Source organism: Antechinus flavipes, chromosome 5 (assembly GCF_016432865.1).
Source record: "Antechinus flavipes isolate AdamAnt ecotype Samford, QLD, Australia chromosome 5, AdamAnt_v2, whole genome shotgun sequence".
NCBI classification, from domain to species: Eukaryota; Metazoa; Chordata; class Mammalia; order Dasyuromorphia; family Dasyuridae; genus Antechinus; species Antechinus flavipes.
Window position 1 is genome coordinate 226,718,446 of NC_067402.1, and position 20,034 is coordinate 226,738,479.

General features: G+C 41.3%; 1 protein-coding gene across 3 annotated transcripts in view; it reads left to right on the top strand.

Annotated features, from left to right (window-relative positions):
* The window catches only part of SLC11A2 (solute carrier family 11 member 2), a 120,174-nt gene extending 106,125 nt beyond the window's left edge, over window positions 1-14,049 (top strand). For all 3 annotated transcript variants that reach the window (XM_051961601.1, XM_051961605.1, XM_051961606.1), the window contains 11 exons: window positions 695-801; window positions 1,179-1,249; window positions 1,357-1,424; window positions 2,313-2,468; window positions 3,954-4,112; window positions 4,392-4,478; window positions 4,979-5,098; window positions 6,263-6,412; window positions 7,698-7,771; window positions 11,915-12,068; window positions 13,317-14,049. In XM_051961601.1, the coding sequence (XP_051817561.1) occupies window positions 695-801; window positions 1,179-1,249; window positions 1,357-1,424; window positions 2,313-2,468; window positions 3,954-4,112; window positions 4,392-4,478; window positions 4,979-5,098; window positions 6,263-6,412; window positions 7,698-7,771; window positions 11,915-12,068; window positions 13,317-13,427 (1,257 nt within the window). In that variant the 3' untranslated portion in view covers window positions 13,428-14,049. The remainder of the gene's footprint in view (window positions 1-694; window positions 802-1,178; window positions 1,250-1,356; window positions 1,425-2,312; window positions 2,469-3,953; window positions 4,113-4,391; window positions 4,479-4,978; window positions 5,099-6,262; window positions 6,413-7,697; window positions 7,772-11,914; window positions 12,069-13,316) is intronic.
* Window positions 14,050-20,034: the final 5,985 nt, after the last annotated feature.

Here is a 20,034-nt window from a genome sequence, read left to right on the forward strand (position 1 = left end):
GGCTGTGAGCCCATTGAGCTGGCCTGTCCTGGCCCTCCTGACTGTTCCTCCCTGGGGCCCTCGTGTGCCTGTAGACTTATTTGCTTGCCTGTAGACTTCTGTTACATTGTCCTTGGGTGTTTTCCACCTTCTTTACTTAGAGGAGACCCCTTTTCTTCTGCTGTAATCCTTTCATTTACTGCCCTTCTTCTTTCTTTGAAATGGGCCTCTGCACTTAACAGGTACTTAATATATTTTCATCCCTTAACTATAAATCCCTCAGCCCCTCAGGATATTTTCATCTGGGCAGGATGGTAAGGAGTCCTGAAAGTGCCACGGAATGGAATAAAAATATCAGCAGCTTCCTTGTCCTTATCTCTCCTCCTAGTCCCCTGATGCTCCAGTGAAGGAAGCACAATTGTCTCTCTGTAGCTGAGTGTTTAAGAGAGGTGTGAGGAGGGAACGGATGGAGCAGAGATGTGGTGTTTGGCTTCATGTAGCTGGATGACTTGTCATTTTGCACATGGGCCTGTGCTAAGATATAGAGTATCCCTCAAGCCCTAGTCACTGTTCAGCTTTGAAGGCTTAAAAAACTTCAAATTGCACTAAGGTTTTGGGAACAAACTGTATATATATATATGCAAAAATCCAAGGCCCTCCAAGGAAACATTCTCTAAAATGTCAACACATTGATCTCTCCACTGTTTGTATTAAGGTCCCCCGAATTATTCTGTGGTTGATGGTGGAGGCGGCCATTATAGGCTCCGATATGCAAGAAGTCATAGGGTCAGCTATTGCGATCAATCTCCTGTCTGCTGGGAGGTGAGTTTTTTCTGCTAGAAAGTTTGAGTCACCCTCAATATTGCAAGCCTTTTACTGAGCCCCCCAGTGAAGAAAGCTTGTGGAACAAATTGAGCCTCATGGGAAAGTGTAAGTGAAATCGTTGTGAATGGGGCCAGGCCAGCCTGTGAGTGCTTGGAGAGGGGCTCTTGAGCCTCTCCCTGCAGTGGCTTCTTCTGTGAAAAGGGAGGGGAGGCCGTTGGCTTTTCTTGTCAGTGGGCGCTGTCCTGTTCCCACTGGAGGAGGCCCGGCCACAGCCACTGAGTACCTCCAGAATTTGGCCCCCCGTGATTTGCAGGGGCAGGCTCTCCCACTCTCTGTCCCCTTCCCCTCATCTTCATTTCTGATCTTTGGCCTAGGGTTCCTCTGTGGGGTGGAGTTCTCATCACCATTGCAGATACCTTTGTATTTCTCTTTCTGGACAAATATGGTAAGGAGCAGTTATGGGGTCATGGAGGAAACAGTACTGGAGCAAAGTTCAAATGTTTCCTTAGAAGCAGTCTCCGTAAGGAAATTTTTCCGTGTTTTTTTCCATAGGTTTGCGAAAACTGGAAGCATTCTTTGGCTTACTCATCACCATCATGGCCCTCACATTTGGATATGAAGTAGGTTTTGCAGATTGTTTCTTAGCTTGTGAAACCAGTTAGTTTTTAGAAATGGGAAATGAGCTCTGGATGACTCAGTACCGCACATGGAAAGCAAAAACCATTCTTATACGTGGCTGGCACGTGAGTGACTTCCCAGATCCATCAGGAGGAGAGCAGACTTCTGAGGAAGTTCCAGATCCCTTACAATCTGCTTGGGGTCTGTCATGCAAAACTTGGGCTGCTCTGGATCAAGCCTTGGGCAAGGGAGGTCAGTGGAGAGGGTTTGGCCTGGACAGCAGCCTGGCAGATTTCCTTAGCTTCCTGAGTGATTCTTGTCACTTCCTCATAGAATGGATCCCAAATTGATGCTATAGTAGAAGGTGGGAGAGGCTTCCTTTTATTTGTGCCAGAAAACATAGATTCATGGAGCTTTCAAAGATTCATTCATGGAGACCATGGCCGGGCAGGGCAGGCAAGGATATGTAGGAAAGAACAAAACGGCCTCTTCCTTCTGAATCCTTACAGATTGATTTTGACTAGTCGGCCGGGGAGAACTGAGCTTTTGAGCTCTCTGTAGCTCTAATTGCATGTAGACTAAACCTCAGGTTCTGAGGCCGATTTAAATGATTTTTTTAGATTAGATTTTAACTCTGTGAGGCTATGAAGTGCTGGGCACCCTCCTGTCTCCCATCCTGTGTTCTTCCTCCTTCAGGATGGTACCCAGGGCCCAGGCCCAAAGGCCTGCTAGCCCTGCTGTCCTGGGGAGCAGAACTTCATTCACGTCAGGGTAGCCAGGTAATGGGCACTGTAAGCTCCTCTGTAGCCCGGGGCTGGAGCACCTGTTGGGTAATGGTACCTGACCTTGTCCAGGATGTAGATGCTAACCACTCTGGTGTCGATGTCCAGTATGTTACAGTGAAGCCCAACCAGGCTGAGGTGCTGAAGGGTATGTTCATTCCTTCTTGTTCGGGCTGTGGCACCCCGCAGATTGAGCAGGCCGTGGGCATTGTGGGAGCTGTCATTATGCCCCACAACATGTACCTGCACTCCGCACTAGTCAAGGTAAGTGAGGTCAGACCCTGAGGGTCCTGTAACTCACTTGGAGTTCTTTCCCTCTAATAACAAGGGAAGCAGATTTAAGTAAATTTATTTGTTTCCTCTTAAAGAATCGCTTTGCAGTTTTTGAAAAGAGCCAGGTTCTCTCTTCCCGGGCTGCAGGTTTTTTTGACATGATTGAGCCGTGTTCCACGAGACTGCCCAGTAGGACTAGAGGTTTCCAAATTGAGGTTTAAGGGGATTGTAGAAAGGCTGAATGCCTCCTGAAGCAGTTTTCTTGTTCTCTCTTAGATCTTGGGGCGAGGGGTGGGGCCAGTGCCAGAAGCCATCAAGGCTTATCATATGTCCTTCATCTGCTCTTCATGCCCTAAGCACTTAGCCAAGAACTGGGGTTTCCTGGTGTCTCTTCCCTCTTTACCCTTAAGCAGAGTCAGGTGAAGGGGCTAGTTACCTTGTTAACAGGCCAGGGGAGGCAACCTTCAGTGACCCACCAGTGTGAGGGGGCCTGGTGATAGGGCAGGCGATCCAACAGTTTCCTCCTCTTGGGGGTGAAGATGGGCAGGGAAGAGGAGGGGGGGGAAGATGGGCTTGGTGCAGAGAAGAGGAAGAGAATGTCCTCTTGCTGGTCTACATAATTCTATAAAGTGTTTTTCCCTTAAAAATGCATTTATTTCAGTTCTTCAGTGCTGCGGGACAGTAGAGAGGGTTGAGTTGAGATCCAGCACGGGATAGCCATTGTCCCCAGTCACTTAGCCTCTTACACTTTCCTCTGGTATAAAATCGGGACAGTAATTGTACCTTTGAATTTACAGAGCACAGGGTGATTTCTCTCCTTCCTGCCTTCTGGCCTTGTCTTCTGTCAGAGGAGAGACCTTCTGGTTGGTTGATTGAAATCAGAAATGTCAAAGTCAGATAGGAAATGCTGAATATCAGCTGAGTGGACCCGAATTCGAATTTGGACACAGTTTGTCTGCTGTGGGCCACGTGACCCTGGGCAATTATTTGTTTTCATTTTACAGATGAGAAGATCTCTTAGTTTCCTCATCTGTAAAATGAGAGCAAATAATTGCACCTACCTCACTGGATTCTTGGGGTAAAGTGAGCATTTTGCAAACCTTAAAGCCATATGTAAGTGACAGCTATAATACTGTTATATTGAAATACAATTATCAAAATGAATATTTAAAAAATATATTTTTTAACTTCCAGTTAAGCCTTCTTTTGGTGCCTTCTGCACTGATAATTACCTTTTATTTATGAATTTTATCTGCACTCTATTGGATACCTGTTTTTCCTCCTGATGACATGGAAGCAGGTTTTGCACAGGAACTGTTTGTTCACGTTTGTCTCTATCCTTCTAGTCTAGCACATGAGAGGTGCTTGTTAATTGTTAGATCGCCTGCCCATCACCAGGCCCTCCTCAGGTTGGTGGGTTACTGAAAGCTGCCTCCCCTGGACTGAGCTCACCACTGCCTCTCTCTGCCTCTCCAGTCCAGGCAGGTGAACAGGGCCAACAAACGGGAGATCCAGGAAGCCAACAAGTACTTCTTCATTGAGTCCTGCATCGCCCTCTTTGTCTCCTTCATCATCAACGTCTTTGTCGTCTCCGTCTTTGCCCAGGCCTTTTTTAATCAAACCAATATGCAAGTGGTGAGTGAGTGTGAGCCACACAGGCCGAGGGCTGAGGGAGACCTTGCCTGGGGAGCGAGGGGGGCCAGCCTGCCCAGAGAGACAGGAGGGAGCAGGCCAGCACCCTGCTTCTGGGATGGGGGCTCCTGAAGCAGACTCCGGTCCAGCCTTTGTCCAAGCAGGTCCTTTGATTAGCTGTCTTATCTGCAACAACTTTTCTGGAGCCTGCTGTAGGGGTCTGCTTCTAGCTGTGTCTCTTTTCTTCTGAAATGAAAAGCTCTTTTATCTGTTGGATTCCAGCGTGAAATCTGCATCAATAGCAGCAGTCCTCACAGTGACTTGTTTCCCAAAAGTAATACCACGCTGACTGTGGACCTCTACAAGGGGGTGAGTGTCTTCACATAAGGTTGTGGGTCCACAGGAGCAGGTTTTTATTTATTTTTTAAAATTTATGTTTAGTAAACATTGCTTTATCAGTTGTTTTGAGAGAGAAAAATCATAGCAAAGAGGTAAAACCGTGGGAAAGATGTGGTGATTTACATTCATTCTCCTTAGTTCTTTTCCTAGGTCCAAAGTGCATTCCCATATTCCCAAAGTACAGGTGTCAGGCTGATCAGACAGGTATATGCCCCTGTAAAAAGTAAGATCAAAATTAGGTCAAAAAAGGACAGTAAGAGTCTAGAGTTGGGTGGAAAGGCTTAAGGATAGGAAGGTTAGTTTCCCATCAAAAACTTCTTTAAATTTCTGTCCCCAGCCTCTTGCTTTGTGTAGGTGGGGTCCATTGTGATGATCATGCAGAGAAGAGGAAACCAGGAAAGGAGTTCTTTCGTTGGAGAAGTGGGGCTTAGACTCCCACATTTACCTTTTCCCTCCTTCTCTTTCTCCAGGGTGTGGTTCTAGGATGTTACTTTGGGCCTGCAGCACTCTACATCTGGGCAGTGGGCATCTTGGCTGCAGGCCAGAGCTCTACCATGACCGGGACCTATTCTGGCCAGTTTGTCATGGAGGTACATGCTGTTCCTACTGGATTAGGCAGGAGAGCGGAGGAGGGAGGAGGGAGGTGAGATAGGTAAAAGAGGCTTACAGCTTTCTTTTTTTGGGGGAAGGGAGGGTGGCAGGCAGTTGGAATTAAGTGAGTAGCCTGAAGTCACACATCTAGGAAGTATAAAGGATCTGGATTTGAACTCCAATCCTCCTGACTCTAGGGCCAGTGCTCTATCCATCGCACTACCCAGTTCTCCTTTTTTTCCCCTTAATTAAAACAAATTATTTAGAACAAATTACAAAATAAGAAAACACAAAATAGAAAAAGGGGAACAAATGTTTTCATGGGCCTAGCAGAACATCAGGGAGGATTCACTGTATGTAACAGTATCAAAATTTGCTTCCTTGTAATTTATTCTTGTGTTCTGTTGTGCATTTTTTTTTACTTTATTCTATTTTTAATCCTTCCACCCCATCTTTCCCAAGCAGACTTCAGTTAAGCACAGATTTATTTATGTATACATACACATACACAGATCCATATACACAGATACACACATTTACAAGCATATATTCCCACATATTGCCTCATTTGTATGCTCATATACATAGATATGCCTCCAAAACTATATTAAACTGACTGACATTAAAGGTAGATTTCTCACTTGACTGAATCTTAAGTTTGACTTTGTCTGACATCAATAATTACTAACCCAATTTTTTTTCCTAATGAATTTTACTCCCGATTATTGTTATAGTGTTTGTGTTTAATTCATATTTCCTATCCCTCCTAACTCTTCTACTTGAATTCTTTCCTTTCACTTGTCTTGCTGCTGCTCATCCTCACCTCAGTCATGGATCCTAAACTTTTCCTTCCCTCTTTAGGGATTCTTGTTAATCAACACACCTTATCCTGCTCCCCTTATTATGTACTTCTCTGTCCCCACATTATCCTCTTCTTATTTTCATCTTAGAGATTTTGGAAGTTGATATATCCTTAATGAGCTATTTTCCCCCATTACCCCAGAGGTAGGTTTTCAGAACTACCAGCTCTCTTCCCGGCTCTGATGCCTGTATATTTTCTAGCTTACCACTTACATTTGTTCTCACTTTCTCTAGATTTCCATCTACTCCTGATTCAGCTGGGATGAAAAGTGTTTAGCTCTACCTGTTGTTCCTTTCTCCAGGGATTTCTGAACCTGAGATGGTCACGGTTTGCTAGAGTGATCTTCACACGTTCCATTGCCATCATTCCCACACTGTTGGTTGCCCTCTTCCATGACGTGGAGCATCTGACTGGAATGAATGACTTCCTGAATGTACTGCAGAGCTTACAGGTGAAGAGGCAGCCCCAGGGAGTTTTGGATTGTGCTTAGCATCTCTAGGGGCATCCCTGGGGGCCCAGCACTCAAGAGAGAGTTGCTGCACATCTTGGGCATTTCCTAAGTATGGCTAGGACTCTGTCTGGGATTTCAGGAGCAGGGGAGGCTGAATGAGATTCAGCAGATCAGCTCCCTTCCTTGGCAATGGGGAAAGCCTGAAGGCCCTGCCTTGGCTCCCTGTCAGACACTACCTCCTTGGCTGTAGCCTTTCAGTGATTGCCCATCTTTGATCATGATTCAGCTATCTGGCTGAAATGATAATACTTAGGATGCCTCAGAGGCTTCTTAGAAAAATGTTTTGAGGCCTTTGTTTCTTATATTCTCCATCTTTTCCAAAAGCCATCCCTTGTAACAAAAAATATTAATCAGTTTAGCTGATTAATTTAAAATCAAATCAGTATGACCATATTTTACACTCTTACTTCTGTGGAATTTTTCAGGGAAAGTATTTTTTAGATAAGAAGGTAGTATAAACTTGGGGAAAAAGAAATCAAATATGTAAAAAACATTAGCATGAAGTAACAGATGACCATATTAACCAATCTTTATTGAGCATTTTCTGTATGTTTAATGGGGAGTGACTTAATTTATTAATGTCAGTAAGGGTTCTGGGGCTCCAAATAGCTGCTGACCTGCAGAGATACCCATCTAAAGATAGGACAAACCATACTTTGTGGCAGACTCAGTCTCTGCTTTGCTCCATTGCTTTTCTTTGTCTTTTGCTTCAGGGGCTCCCCCTTCCCTTGGATCAGTACAGAGTCTCCTGTGGGCTTTTAGGACCAGTCTCTCACCCTCCATCTCCAGTCTCTGCATCCCAACCATGCTGATCCCTAGTCTTCCTTCTCTGGTTCCCTAAACCCCCTAAGTAGTGCTGCCTACAGGAGACTTAAGCTGCTCCTTCCACTTACAACCCTCTGGAAAGAGTAATTTTTTATTTATGTTGTAGCTCAAATGTATACTCCTTGAAGGAACACTTTTTTATTTTCAGTTTTTTATGATGTTTGGCACATAGTTGGCAATTAATACATTTGGTCCTTGAATTGAATGAATGCTCATTCTGCAGAGATGGAGAAGGACTGTGTTGTAAAGATAAGGTAATTGGGTAGGGTTTTGAGAAGCGGGAAAGAGGCTAGAAGATAGAGATGGTCTGAATATGTTTTCTCTTGCTTTTGACTCCCCGGTGCCTGAAGTGATTCAGATACGTAGGGCTCCTCTCTCATGAGAGTTCTCTCTTTTTCAGCTTCCCTTTGCTCTCATCCCCGTCCTCACGTTTACCTGTTTGCGCCCAGTGATGAATGACTTTGTCAATGGACTGTGAGTATGCCATAGATACTGCTCTCCAACTCCCCATCAGAGGTGCCAGTGTCCTTGAGGAAATGGAATCTTAGTGATCTAGTGACCCTAACAAAAGGCATCATTCTGGGAATCAAAGACCTTTTGGAGGGCACCATTTAAAATATGGAGAGTATTTTTTCCCTCAGGGATCTATTGTAGTGACATTGTGTCATTACAATAGTGGTGATGTGGGAGAAATTTTACTTATGGACCTACTGTGTGCAGGGCAGAACACTTTGCTGGGTGAAAGATAGAAATAATTGAGACTTTGTTCTCAAGGACTCTACAGTTTTTACTGTGCAGTAATATAAGCAATACAATTAATACAAAGAGAAAATGTGCTACAACCAAGTGAGATAGCCAGGCATAGGACTATTTAAGGAAAATTACTTGAAATCCAAGGGAAGCTTCATGCAGGAAGAGGGATTAGATTTGCAATTTGAGGGAAAGGTGATTACAACATGCAGGATTGGGGCCAGGATCACCTATTCCTAGCATGAGAAATGGCTTGAATCGAGATGAAGAAACTCAAAGAGATAATGCAAGAAGGGTAGAGCATGGTTGGCTGAAATAGAAAGTATGTGAAAGAATAATAGTGGGAAGTGTGGATGGAAAAGGTAAGGCAGAACCCTGTTCAAGTAAGTCTGTGACCCCAGTGTTAGGTCTTTTTGACTTGTTTCAATTGTAATGGGAACCTGAAGTCCCTTTGTTGTTGTTGTTTTTAATAGTAAAAGAGTGATGTGATTAGTGCTACATCTCAGGAGGATCTTGTAAAAGATGGATCTAAAAGTAATAAATTAAAGGCAAGAGAGGAATGATTCTGTTCAGACAGTCTTGTGGAAAAGAGATAGGGGAGTTTTGAGGTGGAAAGATGGAAAGGAAAGAATCCCAGCAGATATTATAAAGGTGGAATTGAGAGCTTGTTAATTGATGAGGTGATAGGGTGTAAAAATTCAGGATTCTGAGCTACCATATGGGTGACTGGGAGGGGCAAGTTTGGGGAGAGTAGGATGAGTTGATTTTTAGACATGCTGAGTTTGAAGAACTCGTGAGCTATTCCCAGATGTGGTCAGTAATTGAAAATTTGGGGCTGGAGCTCTGATAATTGAGCACAGAGACATAAAATTGGAAGTCACCTTCATAGAGGTAAAATTGACACTGTAAGGAGTGGATGAGATTTCTCAAAGGAGACTGGAGCAAGAAGAGAACAAGAACTTGGGAATATTTCTCTTTAAGGAGAGGAGATCATGGAGTCATCAAAAGAGCCTGAGGTCAGAAGGAAACCCTGGGAATTCCCTTCTGTGGAAGCCAAGAGGGATCAGACTCAGGGAGGTATGCCCAAAGCTGAGACAAGAAGATGAGGTCATTATTAGATTTAGTGAGTGGTGATGGTGGAAAAGTTGACCTGAGTGGCTGGAGTCCTAACAAAAGGCTCTGCCCAGGAAATTCACTTATCCTCTCTGCCTTCCCCAGCAGAATTCTTTCTTGGTCTAAAGGGCTTCCCGCTCCCTTCATGATGCCAGCCAGGGAGCTGAGCATCCTCTGACTGACTTCTGTATTCAGAGGTTGTAGGGGTAGGAGGAAAGTTTTTGCTACATTTTCAGACCAAAAGAATACAATCACAGCATTGTAGCTTCAGAAAGGACTTCAGGCCAGTCTCGTCTAGCACATCTGTAAAAGGACCCCTCTCTCCCATTAGCCTCCGGACAAGAGAAGAGATTGTCTGCTTCTGCCTACAGACACCATCCCTACCCCACCCATTTTTGGGCAGCTTGAGTTCTCAGGAAGCGTTTCCTGACATCATCAAGCCAAATTGTACCTTCCATACTTCCTTCCTGGTTCTATTTCAAATTCTTAAACTGCCGTCATGTGCCCCTTCTTTTCTGCACGTCACACATGCCCATTTCCTTCAGTATTGCTTTTGCTTCCCCTGAACTTAAACTCTGTGACAGTTTTCCCCACAGCAGTCTGCTTTCTCATTTATAAGGGTAAACTCACAGTGTTAGAGCTGGGAAAATCCTGAGACATCATCAGATTCAGGGTCCTTGTGCTTATAGAAGGGAGACTGTCCATTGAACTGGGGGCAGAGAAAGCCAGCCTTGACAAATAGATTTCTGACTCCCAAGTCCAGAGTTCTTTCCGCCATAGCTGCCCAGGCATCAAGCGCTCGGTTTGGCCTCTTTCTGGTTTCCACAGGTCATTTCTCACCTAGCCCCAGGAGCCTCTGTATCCACCTTGGCCAGTGGAAAAAGTCTTGAAAAGACTGCTGAACCCCTCTTTTAGATTTTTATGTCTATTGCACTCGAGGGAGGGCATACTGCAGAAGCACACAGTGTCAAAGGGGGAAACTGCATAGGGTGATGGAGTTTCTCAGGACTCCTAGTTTTCCATCTACACTCACTGGGAATTAAGCCTTGTTCTTTCATTGGCCAACAGTTCCATCTGGTCAAAGATGCTATATGTATTTTTTGTTCTATTATTTGGTTGTGTTTTTTTTAAATAATTATAACAGAACGCATTCCTGGATAATTTTTTACAACATTATCCCTTGCACTCACTTCTGTTCCAATTTTTCCCTTCCCTCCCTCTACCCCCTCCCCCAAATGGCAAGCAATCCTATACATGTTAAATAATGTCACAGTATATCCTAGGTACAATATATATGTGCAGGACCGAACAGTTCTCTTGTTGCACAGGGAGAATTGGATTCAGACAGTAAAAATAACCCGGGAAGAAAAAAAAAATGCAAACAGTTTAGATTCATTTCCCAGTGTTCTTTCTTTGAGTGTAGCTGCTTCTGTCCATCATTGATCAATTGAAACTGAGATCTTCTCATTGTCAAAGAAATCCACTTCCAAAAGATGCTTGATTTGTTTATATTTAGATCTAATTGTTCTATGATGGAGTAAGTTTCGCAAAAGTTTGTCTCAATCCTTCTATAGGCTGTTCCTCATATTTATACTTCATAGGTAATCTCTTACTTTCTGCCTCTAGTTTGATTCATGCTTGCCCTTACCAAAAGACCTCTCAGGCCAGAAATGAACTGAGCTCCCTGAGGTCCCTTGGAGTGGATATGTCTAAGAGAGAGACTTAGGCTTTCAGAGGAGCCAGGAGAGAAGTCAGCCGAGATCTCATATGAAAGGTACTAGCTGAGCACTTTGGACTTTTTCTGAAGGCTAATACTGGATGATTTGAAGGAACAGAGAGTGGGTTTGGTCTCAAAAAGAACCCAGATTAAAGTGTGATTTCAGATGGCTATCAAGTGCAAGAAATCTTGGTTGTTTAGGGCAAAACTGAGCTCTCAGTTTTGTCCATGAGAAGAATGGATAACTGAATCTCAGCACTGATAGCCTGAATTCCTCAAATTTAGTCATCTAGACTAGTGTCTGTTACTATGTTACTGTGTGGGTCAGACATCATGCTTAGTGAGTGCCAGGGACACAAAAGCAAAAGCAAACCAATTTCTGCCCTAAAGAATCTTATTCTACTGTGCAAAAAGGGATATATAGAAAGGAGATACAAGGTAATGGGTAGACAAAGACCTTGAGCAGAATGTGAAACTGAGCTAAGTCTGGAGGGGAGACCAAAGAGTTCTCAAGAGGCAAAGGGAAGGCTGCTTGGAACTGGCATGTGATGTAAATGGAAAGGTGAATAGGGGGCATTTTTTTTTCTTCTGGTTTTGTGATGTGAGATCTTCATGTCCTTTTGTGAGATCTTTTAAGCCCTGTAATTTAGACTTAGAACTGATTGAATTAACATTTCCTAATTGTGCTTGTGGTGATACATTTGTTCAGAGTCATTCTGGCAGTGAAAGAAGACCCAAACTAAATAGTAAAGGTAATTTTTACTGATATAATTTGGATATGTAATTTAGATATAATTTAGAGTTATATATTCTTATTAATAGACTTTTAGGTACTGGAGGGTAGTATTTCTCTATTTGAAAATATCTAAACCCTGGGTAATTTAGGACACATTAAGAATTGCCTTTTTTTGAAGCTTTATTGACCATAAGATACTGTATAAATTTGGTTTGTAATTAAAATTTCTTGCCAATTTTGGAATCATTGACTAGGATGGGACAACCATTTCTTCAGTGACTAACCAACTCTTTTTTTGCAGGGGCTGGAGGATCGCAGGTAGCATCCTTGTTGTTCTTATCTGTAGCATCAACATGTATTTTGTATTTGTCTACGTTGAAGACCTGGGGAACATGGCATTATATGTGGCGGCTGCTGTAATCTCTGTGGCCTATCTCTGCTTTGTGTGTTACCTGGTAAGTGATTCCCAAGGAGTATTTGGGAAAGGAACCACAAACAGCTCCCATTGTATTAGTGGATGGAGTTAACATTCAGAAACGGAGAGAATGACACAGTGTTGCATATATTCCCCAAATTCCCAGGCCCTTAGCAAGATTTACAGGAAACTGTAATTTTTTCCTTAAAATTCTGTTATAATTTTGTTTTTTAGTTCCTAAACCCGTCCTTTCTAAGCCCTTTCTTTGTGGTCCCTGATAAAAGCTAAAAGCCACTAAGAAGCAAGACTCCCAGAGAGTTCCATAGAAATTCATCTGGGTCAAAAAGAGAAGCCATAGATAGGGCCTTCTGTCCACTTTTCTTTCAGAATGGGACCTTCTAGTCCATTATTTTTCTGATTTACCTAGAGAGCACAGTCTGTCCCATAATGAATCCTCCAAGGCAAGGGTGTTTTTTTTCTTGTAATTGAAATTTAACATTTTGTTCAATCATGAATATAAGCAATACACAATTATTCTGGGATGAGTTGAATAGGTGTCAGCAAACACAAGGCTCTATGATCCCAGAAGGGACCACTCTGGCCAGCATGAACCTTCACCATTCCATCCTTCAGTGGGCCTCCCTCAGGACCATTCCTTCTGTCACCACTGCCGCATGGCATCAAGTGCTCCCCTGGCCTGGCTGGCCTTGAGTTCTTACTACAGCCAGACATAAGCTCAGCCCCTGCACTGATCCATTCAGTGGGCCTGGAAACAGTTCAGTGTCACCTCTCCAGCTCTAGCAGTGTACCCTCACAAACTGGGCCTTTGCCTGTGGGAGGCTGGAGAGTTAGACCCCCAAGTGTCAGAGTCATCTTTGCGCCCTTTGCTGGAATTCTCTTCCCTACACACTTCCCTTGTCTCCTGACTCCATCTCTCCCAAAGTTCCCAGCCATTCTGGGGCAAGCTGTTGCGCTTTAATTTTTTATTTAATTGTTTATTGAATACCTGCCGTCGGTGCAGGGCCTTGTGAAGCTCTGAAGTGGCGTGCTTCAGAGTAAATAAGTAAGCATCATCCTGATGGGACATCCTTCCTGGGAAGGAGAATGATCTCCTTGAATAGCAGAGTTCTTGGGGAGATAAGGAGGTACACATGTACTTCTACATGAAATAGACCCCATATGGAGGAAGGATGTGGACCAGTCTTCTAGGTTAAAGCTGGGCGGTTCTGCTGCAGAGGTCAGCCTTTCATTCCTTCAGTGTGAGTGACAATTTTGTCTTCTCTTTCAGAGTTGGCAGTGTTTGATTGCTTTGGGTTTGTCCTTCATGGACTGTGGACAGACGATAAGCATCACTAAAACCCTGCTGACTGAAGAAGCCGCTGCTGGGTACACTCGCTAAGCACTGGGTTAGCCTGTTTGGCTTTCGCAGGTAGCCATCAGAGCCAGTGCGTTTCTATGGTTTACTGTGTGAACTTAGCCACATGTATGTGCCATTGCACAAAACTCTGGGGTCCCCTTGGTTTTTTTCCCTCAGGTCCACTATGTATTTTGGGATGATTGTAATGCAAAGATGTTAAAAGCATGGATTTTTTTTTTTAAATTTGTGACCTTCCCCCTTTGAACTGTGGGTGTCATCCAGGTTGGGGGTTGGGAGTTACTTGTGGGCTTTAAGATGCTTTTGTTGGTATTATAGAAACACTAAACACTTCTACTCCAACATTAAGCTACAGATCATTTGCTTGAGGAGAGCCAGATTTCCTTGTCTTTCCTCTTGAGGAATATATTTAAGTGCCCCTGTGAAGCCCTTTCATTTTCTGATTTTTAGTTATTTAAAGAAAGAAAGAAAAAAAGAAAGAAAAAGGCAGGAAAGAAAGGAAAGAAGTAAAGAAACCATGGCCAGGATTTCTTGTGAATTCTTGTCAGGGGTCCCTGACATTCAGGTGTTTTTCTTTGTGAAACTTTGTTTTTATTGACCATGAAATATGATGTAAATTTGATTTGTAATTAAATTTTGTTTCCAATTTGGTTTCTTGGATGTGTTTTTTCTTCCACCATGATGATTTTTTTTTTAATTTTTAAATTTTTTATTAAAGCCTTTTGTTTTCAAAACATGCACAGATAAATTTTCAACATTGACCTTGTGTTCCAAATTTCCAATATATGTTATACATGTTATAATGTTAAATCTAATATACGAATACATATTCATACAATTATCTTGCTGCACAAGAAAAATCAAATCAAAAAGGAAAGAAAATGAATCTAAAAATAATAAATAAAATAAAAAACAATAAACAAAATAAATAGATAAATAATATAAATAATAAATAAAATAAAATAATAACAAATAAAAAATAAATAAAAGAACAAATAAATAATAAAATAATAACAATAAAATAAAAAATAATAAATAAATACATGATAGAATAAATAATAAATAATTTATAAATAAATAATATAAAAATAAAAATTTTTATCAAATAATAAATTAATAAATTATGAGTAATATAAATAAATAATAAAATAAAATGAAAAAATAAATAAAGTAAAAAAAAACAAATATCAATAATAAAAATATCAAAAATAAAAATTAAAGCTGTCATCTTTATTTAGAAAAGTGGCTCATAAAGTCCAGAGAATGGGCTGCTTGCAGTCAGGACCTGGCCAGCAGAGTCAAACTTAGAGATCATCAGCTAGTTGTGTTAAAATACTTTGCAGTTACAAATGTTTGTGGCAGCCCTCTTTGTAATGGCCAGAAACTGGAAACTGAGTGGATGCCCATCAATTGGAGAATAGCTGAATAAATTGTGGTATATGAATATTATAAGAAATGACCAGCAGGGTGATTTCAGAAAGGCCTAGAGACACTGACATGAACTTTCCTGAGTGAAATGAGCAGGACCAAGAGATAATTATATACTTCAACAACAATATTATATGACGATCAATTCTTTTTTTTTTTTCAGATTTATTTTCTTTATTTTTATTTTTTTTTTGAAAATTTAATTTTATTTAATAATAACTTTGTATTGACAGAATCCATGCCAGGATAATTTTTACACAGCATTATCCCTTGCAATCACTTATGTTTCGTTTTTTCCCCTCCCTCCCTCCCCACCCCCCAAGATGGCAAGCAGTCCTATATATGTTAAATATGTTGCAGCATATCCTAGATACAATACATATTTGCAGAACCGAACAGTTCTCCCGCTGCACAGGGAGAATTGGATTCAGAAGGTAAAAATAACTCAGGAAGAAAATCAAAAATCAAATAGTTCACATTCATTTCCCAGTGTTCCTTCTTTGGGTGTAGCTGTTTCTGTCCATCATTTATCCAATGATACTCAGTTAAGTCTCTTTGTCAGAGAAATCCACTTCCATCAGAATACATCCTCATACAATATCGTTGTCGAAGTGTATAATGATCTCCTGGTTCTGCTCATCTCACTTAGCATCAGTCCATGTAGGTCTCTCCAAGCCTCTCTGTATTCATCCTGCTGGTCATTCCTTACAGAGCAATAATATTCCATAACATTCATATACCACAATTTACCCAGCCATTCTCCAATTGATGGGCATCCATTCATTTTCCAGTTTCTAGCCACTACAAACAGGGCTGCTACAAACATTTTGGCACATACAGGTCCCTTTCCCTTTTTTAGTATCTCTTTGGGGTATAAGCCCAATAGAAACACTGCTGGATCAAAGGGTATGCACAGTTTGATAACTTTTTGGGCATAATTCCAGATTGCTCTCCAGAATGGCTGGATTCGTTCACAACTCCACCAACAATGCATCAGTGTCCCCGTTTTCCCACATCCCCTCCAACATTCATCATTATTTTTTCCTGTCATCTTAGTCAATCTGACAGGTGTGTAGTGATATCTCAGAGTTGTCTTAATTTGCATTTCTCTGATCAATAGTGATTTGGAACACTCTTTCATCTGAGTGGTAATAGTTTCAATTTCTTCTTCTGAAAATTGTATGACGATCAATTCTGATGGACGAAGCCCATCTTCAACTATGAGATGAACCAAATCAGTTCCAATAGAGCAGTAATGAACTGAACCAGCTACACCCAGCGAAAGAACTCTGGGAGATGACTATGAACCATTACATAGAATTCCGCCTGCATCTTTTATTTCCTTCACAGGCTAATAATACACTATCTGATTCTTTCTGTACAGCAAAATAACTTAAGACATGTATACTTGTATTTAATTTATACTTTAACATTTTTAACATGTATTGGTCAACCTGCCATCGGTAGGAGGAAATGGGGGGAATGAGGGGAAAAAGTGGAACAAAAGGTTTGGCAATTGTCAATGCTGGAAAATTACCCATGCATATAACTTGTAAATAAAAAAGTATTTTAAAAAAATACTTTGCAGTTCTACACAAAGGTTTTCCTTGTCACACACAGCCTTTTGTGCATCAATGTGAAATCATTAGCAGGTGTTTTAATCTTAGAAAACATATTAAAAATGGCAAAGAATTTTAAAATGTATTTCAAAAGTCTGATTTCTTAAATGTGAACTCTTAAAAGAAACCTGACAAAAAGAATTCAATGTTTCCACTTAGAAGTCAGTGTCAAGGCAGAGATATTGGAATCTGTGCAGGAGAAATCAGATCCCAGCCCTGATTATTAGTTGTGTGATCTGGGCACATTCATTTTACCTGCACTTGGTCGGGGCTTCCCTTCTTTTCCTCCCTCTACCCATGTCACAGTATGGTTGTGGGGAAAGTGATCACAATGTCCTGGGAAGGAGCCTAAGATCTGAAGTCACAAGGTAGTCTACCTATGTAACCTTGGACACTGTGGGTCTCAGTTCCTCCCTTGGAGAAGAAGGGAATTACCCTGCTCACATCTGTGCCAATTCTAATTCTGTGATCATTACCATCAGTAAGTTGTTCTAAAACTTCCTGGGGTCCATTTTCCCCTTTGGAGTGTTCTTTCCAGAGTCCCATTTGTTGATGATCTGCTGTTCAGACATCATCATTCTGGTTGTTTGCACGTGGCACCAGGTACAGACTACATGGGTTGTGACTCGTGCTACTTGCACAGTTAACTTTAAGGAAAGCCCAGTTCAGACTGCTTAAAAAAAAAAATCTGGGTGTTACAAGTGACCCCACCAGAGAAACCCTTGGTAAAATGCATTCCTTTCTCTCTACCTGATTAACCTGTGGTTTAAGTCAGTCTTCTAAGAAAAAACTCACATTAACAGGAAAGATTAAGTCATAAAAACTCAAATTAACAAGAAACATTTTCTGGAGTGGGGCCCAGTAGAATGTCCTCTATCCCTTGCTCCCCAGCTGCTGGAAAGGTTAGAGAAAAAGATTGGTGAGTGTTTATTTCTGTCATTACCTGTGAATGCTGCAATAGTAAGAAGGTCCAGGCTCATGCATTGATTTACAAACACTCAGCTATTCAAAGATATAAACTTGGAATTTTTGTGAAAGCTAATTCCATTTTTTACAGTACTTTTCAAAGTGCTTTGAGATAGGAAGTGCATATGATATTCCCATTTTATAGATGAGGAATTTGAGGCTCAGAAGTAAGGTAACCAATATCATAGAGTGACATAGTTCTGCTGAACTGGGATTTGATACTGGGTTTCAGTCCTAATCAGAATTTATTTCATTATTCCACCCTGTGTCCTAGTTATTGGACTAGTTGATTTGTACTGTGGCTAATGGGAAACAGCTGGTGATAGATTGAGAGCTGATTGCAGTGTCAGGAAGACCACAGATTAAATATTACCTCAAACACAACCCTAAGCACTTAATCTCTGATTTGTCCATTGCTCACTGATAAAGTTGAGGAATGACAGCATCTACCTCATAAGTGAGAGTTTGAAGGGAGATGTGTATGGAATGCTTGGCAAACTTGAAGGCATTAAAAAGAATTAAGTTTCACCCTGGTATTAGGAGTGCTCACTTTTCAATAATGAGCTAAAAGGACTTTATGGATCAAATGTCTCCCTTTGCTATCAAGGATAAAGGATTGCATCAGTATACTTAAGCACATCAGTGCCTGATGGAATTGCCTGTACTCACTTCACACATTGCGCCATCCCTTCCATATTTCTATGAAAAAGACTTCATTTTCTTTCTTTTTTTTAAATAGCTTTTTATTTACAAGATATATGCATGGGTAATTTTACAACATTGACAATTGCCAAACCTTTTGTTCCAATTTTTCCCTCTCCTCTCCCCAAACCCCTCCCCACGATGTCAGGTTGACCAATACATGTTAAATATGTTTAAGTATAAGTTAAATGTAATATAAGCATACATGTCCCAACAGTTATTTTGATGTACAAAAAGAATCAGACTTTGAAATAGTGTATAATTAGCCTGTGAAGGAAATCAAAAATGCAGGTGGACAAAAATATAGGGATTGGTAATGGTCCATAGTCATCTCCCAGAGTTCTTTCACTGGGTGTAGCTGGTTCAGTTCATTACTGCTCTATTGGTACTGATTTGGTTCATCTCATTGTTGAAGAGGGCCAGGTTCATCAGAATTGATTATCATATAGTATTGTTGTTGAAGTATGTAATGATCTCCTGATCCTGCTCATTTCACTCAGCATCAGTTCATGTAAGTCTCTCTAGGCCTTTCTGAAATCATCCTGTTGATCATTTCTTACCGAACAATAATATTCCATAACATTCATATACCACAATTTGTTCAGCCATTCTCCAGTTGATGGGCACCCACTCAGTTTCCAGTTTCTGGCCACTATAAAGAGACCTGCCACAAACATAATGCATATACAGAAGACTTCATTTTCTATGAAATCTTTCTAACATATTCTTGTGAAGAAAAGATCATTCCATATACAACATGAAATTCATATTGAACTCTCAACCTGTTTCAACCAGAGTATTTTGACCTGGGCAGGCTGGTATTGGACTCACCAACATTCAGATATCCTAGGACAACCACCAACTTTTTAATATTCCTGGCAATATCTGCAGTACCATCAACTATCAACAAGGACAGAAACAAAGAAAAAGAGAAGGGAGGAGGTGAAAGGGGAAAAAATTGTTAGAGGGTTACCTTTCTGGATGACCAATAGCTCTCGTTCTTAACCTCCCCAGCCTAAAAAGAAAGATGGGTGAGATCAGCAATAGACAGGCTTCAAGATTTGTCTTTGCAGGATCAGACATTGATTCTGCCGACAGCATTTCTAATCCAGTAGTCTCACTTTTGTGAGACAGTGGGATGTTGCTCCCATGGAGGGCTGGTCTCTGGAAGAATCTCTATCTTGCTGTACATTAGCTGTATGATCCCAAGCAGCTCTCAGCCTGGAGTAGAGAGACAAAGTGTCTTAGTGGAACAATCTGTGAGACTGCTGTCACTAAATCAAAGAGTAAATATTGGAGTACTCCAATTGAATTAGCTCAGAAGAAATATGAGATCTGCAAAGTTAGAGACGCTACCACAAATGTTCATAAAGACTATTTGCCTGTGATCGGTGGTGGAGCATCCTAATCTTGTAGTGGTCTGTATCTGTCACAGTTGGACACACTCTTAAGAAGTGTTAAGTCTGGAAAGTGAGGAGGGGGCTAAATTATTAATGTCTTTAAATGCCAAAGAGAACATTTTTTATTTTTTTTTGGAGGCTATAGGAAGCCACTGAAAGATTTTATTGAGGAGGGAGTGATATTGTTGAAGTTCGAAAGGAAACCCAAAAATTTTGAGGTCACAGACTGGTGTCCTGTGTTATCTCAAAAGAATTTGAAGGCTTGAACCTACCTCCAAGTCAAGGGGGAAAGTTTACTGTAATTGTAACACCAATTGAAGCAGGCTAAATTCCAAAAGAATTTAGTAAAGAGCTAGGAGCAGAAAGATACATTTATAGAAAAAGGACAAAGATCTGGTATTTCATGTTCTTGATATTCTTTTTTATGCCCCTCAATTTTGAATTTTATGGTTAGAGATGGAAATAGAAGGTATTCCACCTTTTCTTAGAAACCTTGCTCCATTGTGGAAGCATGCT